Raw genomic sequence first — 17,807 nt, forward strand, 5'->3', positions numbered from 1 at the left:
ATTAAATATATAAGAGTTCTGTGGCATTACACACAATTTGAAATATAAAATTTCCACCATAAATAAATAGTTCTCATTGGTACAAGATTGTTCTTATTTTGTTTAAACAGACTTGGAGCATTGATCTTTAAATTATAATAGGATCCAAACATTGTAATAAAAGTGTGGCAAATCTACTGTGAAATAAGCTCAATAAATAACACTGAATCGATCTATATTATATATGAAGTTTCAGTATTTTTTGTAAACAACTGTCCAAAATATATATATATATAGAGAGAGAGAGAGAGAGAGAGAGAGAGAGAGAGAGAGAGAGAGAGCCATTAAGCGATATTGTTTAGCAGTTGGACACTTCAACAGCTTGTAGTATCTTTGCTGCAGTGAGCTTAAAGCAAAGTCAATTGGACAGTTAATTAAGCGTGGGAACCACTAGAAAAAGAGAAGGGGGATGACAAGCTTTAAATAGAGTGTGCAAATATTCAAATTCCTAATCAAACCTGAAATTTAAGATTTAAGCAACTGAAATGTTGAATAGCCCCAGGTGTCCAGTATGAGCATGTTTAGTTACATGGTAAATTACATAGAAGACAAAATTAATCAGCATGGGTTAAAGCACCAACTCTGAGTCTTATTAAGTCTCTTTCAAGTGTCATAACCTTGAACTGAATACAGAAAATCAAAGTTCAAAGTTAAAACTTTGTTAAAAGACAAAAGTAAAAAAGGTGTAATATTAAAATATTAAGATATTTATGTGAACGGTGCAAGGCCACCAGATAATTATGTTTCACAGCATATATGAAACAGTGAAGTTAAAAAAATAATTTGAATTTGTCCTAATTAAATACAGTTATATCATAAAGAACTAGATGAACCAGAATTTCAACTCAAGCTCTCTGTCATGATTTGTAACAACTGTCTAATATTGTAATTCCAGAGGACACAATGTCAAGATTAAAAGTAAAAAAAAAAAAAAATGTGTGTAGATTAAAAGCATAATTTCAAGATAATAAAATGTAGCAGGCCTCTGTAAAAGGCAAAGGGTTACTGAAACAAATAGTTCAGATTGAATATTAATGCAGACAAAAATCTAAAGCGACCATGCCTGCGTCCATCTGGAAAAATAGCTAAAACTAGAAACTAAAAAAGGAATCAACACAGAGCAAGATATTTGTAATGCATTATATCTGAAGGTGTTCTGAAATTTATAAGCTGGGTCATGACTCACTGAACAATATGGTGTTAGTAAAGTGCCAGATGTGGTCTTCTGCTGTTGTAGTCCATCTGCCTCAGAATGTGTGCTGTGCATTCTGAGATACTATTCTGCTCACTAAAACTGTAGAGTGGTTATCGGAGTTACCATAGACTTTGTCAGTTTGAACCAGTCTGGCCATTCTCTGTTGAACTCTCTCATCAACAAGGCATTTCTGTCTGCAGAACTGCCACTCACTTGATGTTTTTGGTTTTTGGCGATATTCTGAGTAAACTCTAGATACTGTTGTGTGTAAAAATCCCAGGAGATCAGCAGTTACAGAAATACTCAAACCAGCCCATATGGCACCAACAATCATGCTACGGTCCAAATCACTAAGATTAAATTTTTTTCCCCATTCTGATGGTGGATGTGAACATTAACTGAAGCTCCTGACCCATATCTGCATGATTTTATGCATTGCACTGTTGCTACACAACTTGCTGATTAGATAATTACATGAATAATGTACAGGTGTTCGTAATAAAATGCTCAGTGTGTACTTATGCATAAAACTATGAGATGTCATTCCGTATCAATTTGTTATTATTTCAAGAAATAATAAAATAATAAATAATGATCATGTTTTTGCACAGAGCCTCTTACTCTTTTACAGTAAGTATATCTGATAAATATCTGAAGCTTATTAAAGTGAACATAGCCAGGTTCAATCATAAACAGTTAAGGTCTCGAGATTAAACTGGAATGAAATATTGACAATTATATGAGTCTAGTGAGAACAGTAAAGAATTGTTATATCAATACAGAATAAATTAAACTTATTTACAGCAATGCTTCCCTTGAAACTCATAAAACATACATTTTTTCATGCCCTTATGTAGTTCATTCTCCCCCTGTGTCACTGTTGGACTCCATTTCAGGAACTGTTGAACTGTACCACTCTGCATTATCTTCTGGCTCTCTCTGTATACAGGTGAGGGAAATCTCTTCACTTTCTGGCTTTGCATTCATGTCCATCACCTCCTGCTGCTGGCCTTGGTGCTTGCGTTTTGTATGGCGTCGCAGTGTGTTGCGCTCTGCGAAACGCATATGGCATATTAAGCACTGATAGGGTTTTTCACCCGTATGTACTCTCTGGTGCCTCATTAGCTCCCCAGACTCACGAAAACGCCTTGGGCAAAGCTGACACACAAAGTTTCGCTGACCTGTGTGGATGTGTTTGTGTCGCTCAAGATGGCTTGATCTTTTGAATGCCTTACCGCAGAGTTGGCATACATGGGGTTTATTTTGCGAGTGTGTGATGGAATGGCGCTCAAGATCCGAAAGATAGTAGAAGACTCGTGAACAGTACTGACAGTAAAGAATGCGACGTGGACCTAATGCTTGCGAGTCTTGGTTCTTTGGGTGATTGATGGGAAATACGGGTGATGCGGGATGAAGGGGTGAGGTGGAAGAAAGGTGGGAAAGGTCCTTGGTGGACATGGCACCTATTGAGTCTGTTTGGTCCACTGAGGTAGACCCAGTCTCAGTGGCTGGACACTGCTTGTCACAGTTTATCTCAATTTTATGGACTGTGGCAGAGGAATCTGGCTTGGTTGCTTCAGAACATGAGGAGGGAGTAGAGACTGAATGTGTCTCAATGCTTTGAGGCTGGATTTCATTTTTCTTCTCGGCAGACACAGCTAATCTGAGAAGAGCCTCCCGAAAGGAAGTGGGCACTGGTTGGTCAGAGTAGGCATCACTGTAGAATTGCTTGGTTGGACTTGTAGAGGTCACTGTACAAGTGCTGGACGAAGCGGTTGATGAGGTAGGGCTAACAGGAAGATTAGATGGGTTAATCGGTCCTGAAATGTCTGTAGTTGTGGCAGAGGAGACTGTACTAATACTAAGAAACGAGGGAGGTGAACATATTGTAGATCCCAGGTCAAGTGGACAAGTAGCTAAGGGAAGTGCAACAGTGGAATTGGAGGAAATTTGAGATAATTTTCCTAGTGAGGATGAACTCTGAGTTGAGGACACCTGAGGAGATGACAAAACAAGGAACGTGGGGGACGACTGAGTGCTCTGACTAAGAGGAACTGGTAAAGAAAGAGTAATTAGTCCTGGGTTACCCTTAGAGGCTGGTGAGGAAAGTGACTGAAGCTGAGATGGAGGAAGAAGAAGAATGGGAGTGTTTGATCCTGTAGTATTAGCCACAATCTGAATGGGAACTGATGGCAAGTCAGACATGGCAGGTAAGATCGATGGTTTAGCAAGGACTACTGAGCTCAGAGGAGATTTTGATTCCACGTTTGGAACAACATGTGAGGCTTCCACAAGAGACATATTTGCGTACAATGGATTGGGTTGTGTCTTTTGTTTGGAGTCTGCAATATCCTGGACATCAGTAATGGAATAGGGCTTGTCTTCTGCTTGCCTTTGGCTTAGATTTGTTTTTTCATAGAGGCCCTCGGTGTGTTGTATATCATCAATTTGAAGAACTTTCTGTCCATCTGGGGTGAGTTTGTAAGGAATGCCCTGATCATCTATGAGTAGTGTATCCATCGGATCAGAGGCTATATTGGTATACATGGGAGTTGGCAACGATGCCAAAGAGGGGGAGGACAGATGTCCATCCCAATGCTGTGGGACATATGTATGAGCATCACTTATTGATGGAATCCAGGGGTTTTCATTATCGTCCTCTTGCTCCACTTCTATATGTTGGGGCTCATTCTCAATTTCATCAACTTCCATATGAAGTGAGCCTTCATAGTCAGGGTCCACAATCCATTCACACAGACTCTCCTTAATTCTTTCTTTCTTTTTTGGTAGGCTTAAATCTAATACCTCACCCTCATCATTTTGTTCCAAGGAATTTCCTGTGCTTGTAATTGCCATAGTCCATCCAATATCCAAACATCCAAATCTCTCCTCTCTTCCATGACACAAAATTTGTGTTTTATAGTCTATAATGCAGTCTTTACTATATTCTAAACTTCTTTTCTCTGCATCATTAGAAAGGTTTTGGGACATCCCAGGCATCCCAAATGTTGAATTTCCTCTTGTATGTGGCACATCAACAACCTGTGTATCATTCTCAGTCCACATCTCGTTGTCTGTATGGTTTACGCTGTCATGTGACAGTGGCATGTCATAGAAACCTTTCTTTAAAATAGATTGTCGTTGAGCATTAATCGCTAGTAGATCATTGGTTGAGATGTTAGCAATGTTTGTAGCTTTGGTTTTTACCTCACAAACCTCAATCCCAACATTATCAGATTCCTTCTTGAGTATCAACTGCATGTCTCTCTTATTTTCGAGAGTCTGGCCTAAGTCTGAATCAAGGACATATTTTGGTGAGTTCTGCTTGCTGTAATCCTTGACAACCCCTGTCTGATCTTGTGGTGGAACAAGAAACACAGTAAGGGAGGCTTTGTCTGTAGTCTCCACTGAGAGCCCCTCATCTGATAACTCACTCTCTTGACATTTAGACATTTGGCAATCTTTGGTGGCAGTAAGATCAATCCACTTAATATGTGGAATGTCCTCACCTATCCTGGCCAATGCTTGTTGTTTGCGCATAGCAACCTCTGTACATTCAGCAGTAGAGAAGGAATTATATTATTCAGTACTCTCAGAATAACTCAATTTATTAGAACCTGAGAGAACACTGAAATATTGCCTGGCAGGGCCACAACTTCTTGCACAATCTATGTAAATGGCACCATTTCCAGTTCCTTGCCCATCTGGTGTAACTGCTGATTTTCATCCTTGTTTCTGGCACTGCCATCTCTCATCTAAGGCATCGATCTATAAAAAGTAATAAAAGACAAAAAACACGATTCTGCATTCTGGTATAGAAACAATACAACTCAATCTATTCAATTAAATAAATAAACTGCTGTATTACATTTACAATTGTTAAGAAAACATTAGTGCACACTCATAATTAACTACAATTTCAGTAGTTGGTACCGATACCAGTTAAATTTCATGGTTCTCGATACTAATTTTGTTACCACAGCACAAATATGTTAATATTATAATGTGCTGTTGAATACACCATTATAGTTTAATAATTTTTTTAAAGGTTAATTTAATTTCATCATCAAAATGGTGTCTAATCAATACAGGTGAAACTCGAAAAATTAGAATATCGTGCAAAAGTTCATTAATTTCAGTAATTCAACTTAAAAGGTGAAACTAATATATTATATAGACTCATTACAAGCCAAGTAAGATATTTCAACCTTTATTTGATATAATTTTGATGATTATGGCTTACAGCTTATGAAAACCCCAAATTCAGAATCTCAGAAAATTAGAATATTGTGAAAAGGTTCAGTATTGAAGGCTCAAAGTGTCACACTCTAATCAGCTAATTAATCCAAAACACCTGCAAAGGGTTCCTGAGCCTTTAAATGGTCTCTCAGTCTGATTCAGTTGAATTCACAATCATGGGGAAGACTGCTGACCTGGCAGTTGTGCAGAAAACCATCATTGACACCCTCCACAAGGAGGGAAAGCCTCAAAAGGTAATTGCAAAAGAAGTTGGATGTTCTCAAAGTGCTGTATCAAAGCACATTAATAGAAAGTTAAGTGGAAGGGAAAAGTGTGGAAGAAAAAGGTGCACAAGCAGCAGGGATGACCGTAGCCTGGAGAGGATTGTCAGGAAAAGGCCATTCAAATGTGTGGGGGAGCTTCACAAGGAACGGACTGAGGCTGGAGTTACTGCATCAAGAGCCACCACACACAGACGGGTCCTGGACATGGGCTTCAAATGTCAAACGTCTTACCTGGGCTAAAGAAAAAAAGAACTGGTCTGTTGCTCAGTGGTCCAAAGTCCTCTTTTCTGATGAGAGCAAATTTTGCATCTCATTTGGAAACCAAGGTCCCAGAGTCTGGAGGAAGAATGGAGAGGCACACAATCCAAGATGCTTGAAGTCCAGTGTGAAGTTTCCACAGTCTGTGTTGGTTTGGGGAGCCATGTCATCGGCTGGTGTTGGTCCACTGTGCTTTATTAAGTCCAGAGTCAACGCAGCCATCTACCGGGACACTTTAGAGCATTTCATGCTTCCTTCAGCAGACAAGCTTTATGGAGATGCTGACTTCATTTTCCAGCAGGACTTGGCACCTGCCCACACTGCCAAAAGCACCAAAACCTGGTTCAATGACCATGGTATTACTGTGCTTGATTGGCCAGCAAACTCGCCTGACCTGAACCCCATAGAGAATCTATGGGGCATTGCCAAGAGAAAGATGAGAGCCATGAGACCAAACAATGCAGAAGAGCTGAAGGCCGCTATTGAAGCATCTTGGTCTTCCATAACACCTCAGCAGTGCCACAGGCTGATAGCATCCATGCCACGCCGCATTGAGGCAGTAATTAATGCAAAAGGGGCCCAAACCAAGTACTGAGTACATATGCATGATTATACTTTTCAGAGGGCCGACATTTCTGTATTTAAAATCCTTTTTTTATTGATTTCATGTAATATTCTAATTTTCTGAGATTCTGAATTTGGGGTTTTCATAAGCTGTAAGCCATAATCATCAAAATTATATCAAATAAAGGCTTGAAATATCTTACTTTGCTTGTAATGAGTCTATATAATATATTAGTTTCACCTTTTAAGTTGAATTACTGAAATTAATGAACTTTTGCACGATATTCTAATTTTTCGAGTTTCACCTGTACATTCTTAAAACTTTTAAAGGGTAACTAAACCCCTGCTCAGAGTCTGACTCCACCCACTAGCAATATTTGAAAAATGCTGGAAAAGTGGGCAGACCCCAGCGGGGATAGAGGGGACGAACCGCGGGGGGGCGTGCACCCGAGACCCGTAGTGATGGATTAATTGACAGCTGCTGTCAGACTCTAAAATGGAGAGTGACTGGAGTGACGCAAGTAGCTTTGCCACGGAGCGGTCTTTTGAAGTCGAGGACTTTTCTCCCCCACCTTCACCTGAAGTGGAGGAGGGTGAATTGTCTGTGGACACAGGGCCGGAGCCATATCAATTCGAGCCGCTGGCTCAAACTGCGGTTTTAACTCCCGACGTCCGACGATGCTAGCGAAGCAGCCGCGCAAGGGAGAATGGGGCCAGTGTCTAGCTTGTACCAAGGGCGTGGTGAGCTGGAACCTGCTTACGTCAGCTCTCACCGCTTACGTCACGAACTACCGCAAACAGCCAATAGGAAAATTCAACTGCAGTAGCCACCGTTCAACCTGAAGAAGGCAGCACTCAGATGTTTTTACACCATATATTGTAGAATTAAAACACTTCAAAGGATGCTGAAGGAGTTTTGGTGTGGCTGGAAGAAATATTTGTATAATCAAACAATAATCAATTTGATAATCAGTCGTTCAATGTGTTTCTTTTATTTGCATCCTGAAATAAGTATTCATATAATAAATTTATTTCTACAATATTAATAATTAATGTGTATTTAACAATAACTTACTACAAAAATTACAAGATTAGTAGGGTACAATGGGGCTAAAGGAAAATAATTTTATTTTCTCTAAAAACACTAAATAGCAACAAAAACATCACAGTCCTTTCCTTAATACCCGTTTGGCACTATAAACTGCAACATTTTCCTGATCCATGAGATAATTGCGTGCAATCTCGAAGTTTGATTTTGAGGTAATTTGATCTAATATTGAAACATTTTTTTAAATGTTGCAAATTTATGTAATTAATAACAATCCCTGAAATGATTGCCTTTTTTTTAAACAAAATAAATATTTGTCATTTTCTGTTTTATTCAAGGAAATTAAAACAAAAGGTTTTTGAATAACCATTCAATAAGTGAAAGAATAGCATTTGGTGTAAAAAGACAAACTATTGCATGGGCTAAATGCCCCCATGAAACACATTGTTTTTCTTAAATGGGATGAATATATTTTTTTGAAAATTTTTCAAAATGGTCTCACATTGACTGATCCAGTCACAATGAGATTAATTTGTTTATAAAATACTTGATGTTATAAAATGGCAAATATGATTGAATTTAACATGAAATAGTGCATGCTTCTCTGAAGTGGTTCTTTTGAAAAAGTATTATCTTTATTTGTTCCAAAATAACCATCTTGCAGTCTAAAAAATATTTTCCTAAGTTGACAAATTTTGCCCTATAACTATTATCCCTATTTCTGGGCTCCAGACTAACAAAATGACTTAGCAGCCATTGGCTCCTTAACTGACACATTAAGGAGCCTAATGGCTATTTTTAGTCACCAAATCACAGAAATGCTCGATTTAGATTGTTATTGTTAAACAAGATAGATAGCCAAAGAAAAGGAAGACAGCTGATAACCCATTAATCTGAGGTTAAATTTACAGTATATGAGTTGAGAAGATAAGTTTGCATTTCCCTTTTGTCTCATAAATATTCACAACTCTTTCTTAATTTATACAAATATAAGAGATAAAAAAAAAAAAATAATTGTACCGACCATCAGAATCTACATTACAGATATTTACATAAAGTATAGTATGCATACAGTAGTGTGTTGCCTGCTTGAGCATTAATGAATGTTTGCACCTTGTCTAATAATTAAAGGGATAGTTCACCCAAAAATAAAAATTCTTTCATAATTTACTCTATCGTGCCATCACAGAATTGTATGACTTTCTTCTGCTGAACACAATTGAAGATTTTTAGAGGATTATCTCAGCTCTAGATACAATGCAAGTGAATGGGAAATTCTCCCTGCCTGCACAGTCAATCTCCACTTTAACTTCCACATTCTTTTTGGTGATTCACATTTTTCCATGCATATTGGGCAGGGAGAATAATTCCTAGCATAAAATGAATTAAAAATGTATCTATTTCTCACCCACACCTATTATATCACTTCTGAAGATTATGGTTAAACCACTGAAATCATATGGATTACAGTTATGATGCCTTTATGTGCTTTTTGGAGTTTCAAAATTCCAATTCAATTGCCTTGTCTGGACCTACAGAGCTGAAATATTCTTCTAAAATCATAATTTGTGTTCTGCAGAAAAAACTGCAGAAAAGTCATACACATCTGGGACGGTATGAGGGTGAGTAAATTATGAGAATTTTCATTTTTTAATGAACTTTCCCATTAAGTCCCTCAATTGTCATGTCAAAAGCTATATCTCATATAAATAAATTGTTTAAATTAGTCTTTCTTTACTTTTAACAGATGGCCCAGACACAAAGACTACAAGAGTGTAATTTGAATTAAATCCCAGATACTGTTTATTTTGTATAAACTCGCTGATGGCTGATTCGCTGAGAAAGCGAATCTCATTGAAACTACTAAATTGAGCTCCTGAGTTCAAACCCTCAGTTCTTTTATAGTGATTCATGAAAAAGACCAGTTCAAAAGAGTCATTTGTTTATGACTCTCTCACACTAGGTTTGTTGTTGCACACGGCTGCAAGCAAATCACAACAGATAGGGTGAAGAGGCACGAGACACACTGGCGTTCTAAAGATGTATTCAATTATTCACAAGATATCTGACGAAAATGCATATGAACACACTAGAAGTGTAACGTTTCTCTATAAAACAACAAACCATACGGTTTCCCCATTGGGGAAGCATTGGGGAAACAGTTCACATCAACTGGTTCACATCAACTTTAATGACGCATCTGGAGCACAAGTTTTGGTCAAGAAAACAAAGCATCAAACAGACAGGCACAGTTACAACCTCCGCTAATGCACCTGAATTGCTCTGTAGATGGATACGCTCAGCCTGTGTTTCACATGGGTCAACTTGATGACATCACAGTTCATTGTGTGTAGTTGAAAATGGCAAGTGGAGAAAACGAGCCGCTGATAGAGAAGACCCCTGCATTATTCAGGTCTCCTGTCTGGAAACATTTATTTTTTGTATCAATTACAACAGTGATGGTCAAAAAACATTTACAAAACAGGCACTGTTTGCAGACATCACTGGACATGAGTGCAATATACTGGTAATATATGTCAATAATGCACATGAGGGTTTATTTAAAACACACACGCAAGTTCCTCCTCTTTCCTCGCCCTGCTGTAATCTATTGTGAGCATCAAAAATGCGCTTTGATTAATGGCATTAAGATGCCATTATAGTAATCATTGATACATGATTAATCTTTTACGCCAGCATCACCCAGGGAAAGAGCCACAGGTGAACCGGAACGGCACACACTCCCTTCCAGTGCTAATTTGGACAGACATGAGACAACACTTGGGGTGTTCACGTGGGATTTCCACATAGGATTAAATTACCCGAGCTGCATTATCACATCATCCCTTCTTGTATCCATTTTAATAGCAAGTCTATTCCTTTTAAAGTGAATTTTGAAAATATATTGGGATGAGTTTGAAGTGCACTTTATATTGATCATAAAGATCATTGATCATAAATGTTGAGCAGATATCATGGTTTTGATACAATTAACCATGATTTTATAACAGTAATACTGCAGTTTCTATATAGTAACCATGATTTTACTATATATTGTAGCGATGACAGTAATGTCCTGGTTACTTCCGTAACCTCCATTCCCTGATGGAGGGAACAAGACATTGTGTCGATGAAGTGACACTAGGGGGTCACACTTGGGAGCCCGAGACACCTCTGATCTTTGATAAAAGGCCAATGGGAATTGGTGAGTGGTATTTGCATGCCACTCCCCCGGACATACGGGTATAAAGGAGCTGGCGTACGAACCGCTCATTCGGGTTTTGTGCCGAGGAGCCGAGAGAGAAGGTCCCAGCCATTTCAGCGGGTAGTCCAGCATTGTGGCAGGAGGGACACAACGTCTTGTTCATTCCCACGGAAGTAACCAGGATGTTCCCTATCTGTCACTCACTCGACTTTGTGTCAATGACACTAGGGGCCCCCAACAAAAACAGCACAACTAGCTGGACTGTGTTACGTGAACTGGTGGTGCGAGACGGGCAGAACGCTGTGTGCCTCGTAGCCAGCAAACCAGGGTGACACGTAACCTCCCCCAAAGCAGTTATAAGCATCGAACGGCCCTTCGAGGACAAGTCAACTGCCCAACGAAAGAATAGGGGCAGGCTAGCCCAGTTGTGCCTTTTCCCTCTTTTATTAGTTTTTCTCCCTGAAAAGAGTGAAACATTTTTCAACCGACTGGGACCACCAGTGTCCAGGTTGGGGGATTGAAGGGGGGTGTCACTACCAAGGGCAAGACACTGCGGAGATATCACCTCACCCAGAGAAAGGGGGGGTATTTTGAGTGGAAATATGTCACTTGGTCTTGCTGACTCTTTTTCGTCGGAAGTTTGTCATGTGGAAAAGTCCCATAGTAAGTCCTACCCAATGGGGAGGAGTTTCTACAAACATGGTGACTGGGCAGAGGGCCTTCTGCCCAAGGAAGACGCAGTTTACTAACAAGGAAATGATTTAGCGGAAGATATATGTCACATGTTGTTACCTACGGGGAACCGGCACATACGGAGCACCTACCCCAGTACAGGGCTTAGTTAGCACGTGTACTGAGCCGGCACCGAGTTTCTCCGCAAACTCGTCTGCCACAGGGCTAGGAGGAAGTCGTCCAGGAAGCACATCTTGTAACACTACTTGGAGTCAATAGTGCACATCTTCAGCTCAGTGGAGGTGAAAGGTACTATGCGCAGGCGATACACATGGCCAACTCTCCCGGACTTACCTGTTCATTCCGGCTAAGACACGGAACAAAACCGGCTCAACCCAGAGATTGTAGAACCTTACAAAGGTATTGGGTGTTGCCCAGCCCGCTGCTCTGCAAATGTCTGTAGCTTCGTACACACTGCCAGCGACTTTGTCGCTGCAGGTCGCCAGTGGCTGGCGGTGAAGTCGCTTTTCTTGCCGCTAAAAACAAACATTTTGGAGGGAAATGACTAAATATAAATGGAATCAGTACATAAAATGCTTTATATCAAGGATGAATGAGAAACAAGGCGTGCTCTTTGCCATAGCGGCTGTTTATCTGCGGCGAAAATGCAAACGCCAGTCTGTCTGGGTCCACAAAAACATTCAATCTTGGAGTCAGCACGGCGAGTACCACCGGCTGGTGCAAGAGCTGCGGCTGGATATACCATATCCATATCATAGAGCACTGGAAAATTGCTAACAGCAAGAATTAGCCTTTCATCCATCTTTCCTTTACTGCAGGAGCTGAGAGAGAGAAGTATCACGTGAGCTCTCCCGTCTTCTCTCCTATTGGCTGTCGCTTCCGTAAGTCGCTCTTCATTTGAATAAAGTTGAACTTGTCTCAACTTTGTCATGTCGCTGGACACGCCCACATCTAGTCGCCAAAGGGTCGCGACTGCTCGTGTCGCCGGAAGTCGCTGTGCTCTCTTTGAAAATTAATGGGATGGTGTCGCTGGCAGTGTGTACGCAGCTTGTTAGAGAGGCGCCACTGGTCAGGGCCCAGGAGGCCGCCACACTCCTGGTAGAATGGGCTCGTAGCCCTGTGGGGTGTTGCACATGCTGGGTGTGGTATGCCATAGCTATGGTGTCAATGATCCAGTGGGCGCTTCCTTTCCGCTGTCCACCAAAGCAGACAAAGAGCTGCTCAGAGACTCTAAAGCTCTGCATGCGATCCAAATAGATGCGTAAAGCGTGCACCGGACACAGCAACGTCAAGGCTGGGTCTGCCTCCTCCTGGGGCAGCGTTTGCAGGTTCACCACCTGATCCCTGAATGGGGTTGTGGGAACCTGGGGCACATAGCCCAGTCAGGGTCTCATGATCACGTTAGAGTAGTCGGGACCGAACTCCAGGCAAGTTTCGCTGACAGAGAACGCTTGCAGGTCACCTACCCTCTTGATGGAAGTGAGCGCAGTCAGGAGGGCAGTCTTTACAGAGAATGCCTTAAGCTCAGCTGACTCAAAGGGCTCTACCTGTGCCTGCTCGAATTGACTCCAAATCAGCTGGACCACCTGAGGGTGGAGTCTCCACTCTCCCTTGTGGGTAACCTGCCGTGACAGCATGTCTGCTGTAGTGTTGAGGTCTCCCAGGATGTGAGTGGCTCGCAGCGACATGAGGTGCCGCTGACTCCAGTGGAGGAGAATTGTGACATACGACGGGAGCGTAAAAAGCCTTGACGGTTGATGTACGCCACAGTCATCGCGTTGTCTGTCCAAGCTAACACATGCTTGCCCTGGATCAAGAGCCAGAACTTCCAAAGGGAAAGCAGTATTGCCAACATCGTGAGGCAGTTTATGTTCCAACGTAGCTGTGGGCCCCTCCAGGAGCCGGCGGCTGCGTGCCCGTGGCATACAGTGCCCCAGCCCGTCTTGGAGACGTCGGCCGTAACCACAACATGCCTGGAGACCTATTCTAGGGGAACACCTGCCCGTAGAAAAGTGAGGTCTATCAAAGGGCTGAAGAGGTGGCAACAGACCGGTGTGATAGCCATGCGATGTGTCCCGCTGTGCCATGCCCATCTCAGGACTGGAGTCCGGAGCCAGTGCTGAAGCAGTCTCATATGCATCAACACCAGTGGTGTGGCTACCGCTGAGGATGCCATATGCCCCAGGAGCCTCTGAAACAGTTTCAGTGGAACTGCTGCCTTCTGTCTGAACATCTTCAAACAGGTCAGCACCGACTGGGTGTGCTCAATCATGAGGCGTGTGTCATCGAGACTGAGTCGAACTCCAAGCCGAGAAAAGAGATGCTCTGAGCCGGGAGGAGCTTGCACTTTTCCCAGTTGACCTGAAGCCCTAGTCGGCTGAAGTGCGAGAGTACCAGGTCCCTGTGTGCACACAACACATCCCGAGAGTGAGCTAGGATTAGCCAGTCGTCGAGACAGTTGAGGATGCGGATGCCCACTTCCCTTAAAGGGGCAAGAGCTGCCTCTGCGACTTTCGTGAAGATGCGAGGGGACAGGGCGAAAGGGAGGACCTTGTACTGGTATGGCCGACCTTTGAAAGCAAACCGCAGGAAGGGTCTGTGCCAAGGTAGAATTGAAGCGTGTAATGCTCCATCAGAGATCCAGCAGAGATGAATGGGAAGCCGTGGGAATTCAGCTCAGTGAACATTGAACATTCGGCTCCGAAGAGAAAATTTGAATGAGCGTATCACACGCCAGCTCCAATATATCCATATGTCCGGGGGAGTGGCATGCAAATACCACACGCCAATTCCCATTGGCCTTTTATCAAAGATCAGAGGTGTCTCGGGCTCCCAGGTGTGACCCCTAATGTCAGCCAAGTGAGTGACAGATGATTTTACTACAAATGTCATGGTTAAACTATGGTTACTGTTGTAAAACCTGTTGAATTGTTTACCAAATAGATTATTCTTTGGATTTGATAGTAATATTTTTTTCTTAACAATGGAAATACTGAACTATACCGAAACCGTGACCCTAAAACCATGATACAAACCGAACCGTGAGAAATTCGAACCATTACACCCCTAGAATGCACACAACACGACTGTCGTCAATGGCGACTAGATTTTCAATTATTATCGCAATCTATTATTTTTGGTCACATTTGCGACCATTTTAGTTGCAGTCTGGAGCCCTGTATAACAATAGCCACCCTTTTTTATGGAATTTGAATCAAAAACAGAAGAAGAAAACCATTTAGCCCTGTTGTACCCTACACTTTTTTCACTTGCAGTTTTTAAACAGTCAAGTATCATTTTAATTTGGATTAGAAATAACCAATGCAATATTAAACTAAAATAATAATAAAAATAATAAACAAAGATAATAAGTATTGCTATAGGGCTACTTTATTATAGTATATTATTTATGAGTAATAAAATTAAACCAAGAAAACCAATCAATAGCCTACAGTTGAAGTCAGAAGTTTACATACTCTTTGGTTGAAGTCATTAAAACTATTTTTTTTAACCACTCCACAGATTTCAGATAAGCAAACTATAGTTTTGGCAAGTCATTTAGGACATCTACTTAGTGCGACATGAGTAATGTTTCCAGCAATTGTATACAGAATTGACTATATCACAATTCCAGTGGGTCAGAAGTTTACATACACTAAGTTAACTGTGCCCTTAAGCAGCTTGGAAAATTCCAGAAAATTATGTCAAGCTTTTATGCAATTAGCCAATTAGCTTCTGATAGGTTGAGTCAATTAGATGTGTACCTGTGGATGTATTTTAAGGCCTACCTTCAAACTCAGTACCTCTTTGCTTGACATCATAGGAAAATCAAAATAAATCAGCCAAGACCTCAACAAGTCTGGTTCATCCTTGGGAGCAATTTCCAAATGCCTGAAGGTACAACGTTTATCTGTACAAATAACAGCACGCAAGTATAAATACCATGGGACCATCCAGCCATCATACTGCTCAGAAAGGAGATGCATTCTGTATCCTAGAGATGAATGTAGTTTGGTGTGAAAAGTTAAAATCAATCCCAGAACAACAGCAAAGGACCTTGTGAAGATGCTGGAGGAAACCGGTAGACAAGTATCTATATCCACAATAAAACGAGTCCTATATTGACATAACCTGAAAAGCTGCTTAGCAAGGAAGAAGACATTGCTCCAAAAATGTCATAAAAAACCAGACTACAGTTTGTAAGTGCACATGGGGACAAAGACCTTCCTTTTTGGAGAAATGTCCTCTGGTCTGATGAAACAAAAATTGAACTGTTTAGCCATTATGACCATCATTATGATTGGAGGAAAAAGGGTGAGGCTTGCAAGCAGTAGAACACCATCCCAACCAGAAAGCCTGGGGGTGGCATCATCATGTTGTGGGGTTGCTTTGCTGCAGGAGGACAGGTGAACTTCACAAAATAGATGGCATCATGAGGACGGAAAATTATGTGGATATATTGAAGCAACATCTCAAGATATCAGCCAGGAATTTAAAGCTTGGTCATAAATGGGTCTTCCAAATGGACAATGACCCCAAGCATACCTCCAAAAAAGGACAACAAAGTCAAGGTATTGGAGTGGCCATCACAAAGCCCTGACATCAGTCCAATAGAAAATGTGTGGGCAGAACTGAAAAAGCGTGTGCGACCTGACTCCATTACACCAGTTCTGTCTGGAGGAATGGTACAAAATTCCATCAACTTCTTGTGAGAAGCTGGAAGGCTACACAAAACGTTTGACCCCAAGATAAACAATTTAAAGGCAATGCTACCAAATACTAACAAAGTGTATATAAACTTCTGACCCACTGGGAATTTGATGAAAGAAATAAAAGCTGAAAGAAATAATTCTCTCTACTATTATTCTGACATTTCACATTCTTAAAATAGTGATCCTAACTGACCTAAGACAGGGAATATTTTCTACGATTTCATATCAGGTATTGTGAAAAACTCAGTTTAAATGTATTTGGCTAAGGTGTATGTAAACTTCTGACTTCAACTCTACATCCTTTTTTGAATGAATGACTCTTACAATATAATTGCAATTTCTTATTAAATATATTTTGTTGCATAAACACTAAAGAGAACAATTAAAATAAGTTCCTAAATGTTACAAAACAAAACAGCACAGACGCGTATTAACCAAACCGATCAATTCTTTGGAAATGGAACGTTTTACAGGATGCCAACTCAAACGGTCTTGTTTATAACGGTATTAAGGCAACGGGGATGGATTTTGCAATTCAGACGAATTCGCTTAACAACATTCATTGTTTGTGTATGATTTGCATAAGTACTCTAATACCACGAAGTTGGTGTAATGCCATGCAGAAATGTGTTTGAGTGGCGCGTTGTCACGGTAGCAGGTCCACCGCTCATTCCCATGGTTTTCATCACAAATTAAGAACGTTCATCTGTCAACGCGCATGGCTCAGGGTTTGACAGCAATGCCTTTGTTCACACGCTCAGTCATGCAGCACTGTGGGGAGAGTGAGAGATCAACACGGGGACATACGACGCCATTACGCGTCGGAGATCAGTTTACAGAAGGGAAAATATGGTATAACCAAACACCGCGCTATGATGTTTGTTGGGACAGACAGCGAGTCGAACCCGTGCCAATATACGTCTGAAGTCTTAATCAGAGTGATAAACCCACTCATAACGTGGGTACTTAAATTAGACTTGGATTATTCACATTACGGTCAAAAGATCTGACTTCGCTCGAACCTGCGACCAGCCATTTTATGCGTACCGAGGGTTCGAACCGGTGACAGCGCACAGACACTGCTTCCTTGGATACCTTATTGCAAACTTTCTCAGACAACCAGCGCTCCTTAACGGCAACTCACAAGAACACAAACGTCTTCCCAAAAGCTTACAGCAATTCACTCACATTGCTTCTTTATAACTGAAATATTGAATATGAAACTGTTCTCACCCCACTAGTCAGCTCGCGCAGGCACTGACTGGCCCGACCCTGAGACACTTCCGGAAGACCAAATATGAATGAATGACTGGGCGGTGAGGTTGAGCGAATGAGAAAGGGAGGGGGGATGACGTGTTGCAGTTTTCTATGTCCGACCTGGATGGACGGGGTGGCATTTGTGGCATAATATTGATTACCGTTAAAAACAATTTTGACTTGCTCTTCCTTGTCTTAAAAAACAAACAAACAAAAATCTGTGTTCCAGTGAGGCAATTACAATGGAAGTGAATGGGGCCAATTCATTAACATTCAAATACTCACTATTTAAAAAGTATAGCTAAAAGACGTA

General features: G+C 41.2%; 1 protein-coding gene across 1 annotated transcript; it reads right to left on the minus strand.

The window, feature by feature from the left end:
* Positions 1-77: 77 nt before the first annotated feature.
* On the minus strand, positions 78-17,512 carry LOC127655682 (zinc finger protein 236-like). Its single transcript, XM_052143606.1, has 3 exons — positions 17,471-17,512; positions 9,901-10,049; positions 78-5,002 (listed from the first exon to the last, which is right to left on the minus strand). Exon 3 carries the CDS (start codon positions 4,772-4,774, stop codon positions 2,093-2,095), a length of 2,682 nt encoding a protein of 893 aa, XP_051999566.1. The 5' UTR covers positions 4,775-5,002; positions 9,901-10,049; positions 17,471-17,512; the 3' UTR covers positions 78-2,092.
* Positions 17,513-17,807: the final 295 nt, after the last annotated feature.

This window comes from Xyrauchen texanus, chromosome 15 (assembly GCF_025860055.1).
Source record: "Xyrauchen texanus isolate HMW12.3.18 chromosome 15, RBS_HiC_50CHRs, whole genome shotgun sequence".
NCBI lineage: Eukaryota > Metazoa > Chordata > Actinopteri > Cypriniformes > Catostomidae > Xyrauchen > Xyrauchen texanus.

Excerpts from the sequence above, each read along its gene's own strand:
- LOC127655682 (XM_052143606.1), bottom strand. The coding sequence starts at position 4,774 with ATGCGCAAACAACAAGCATTGGCCAGGATAGGTGAGGACATTCCACAT.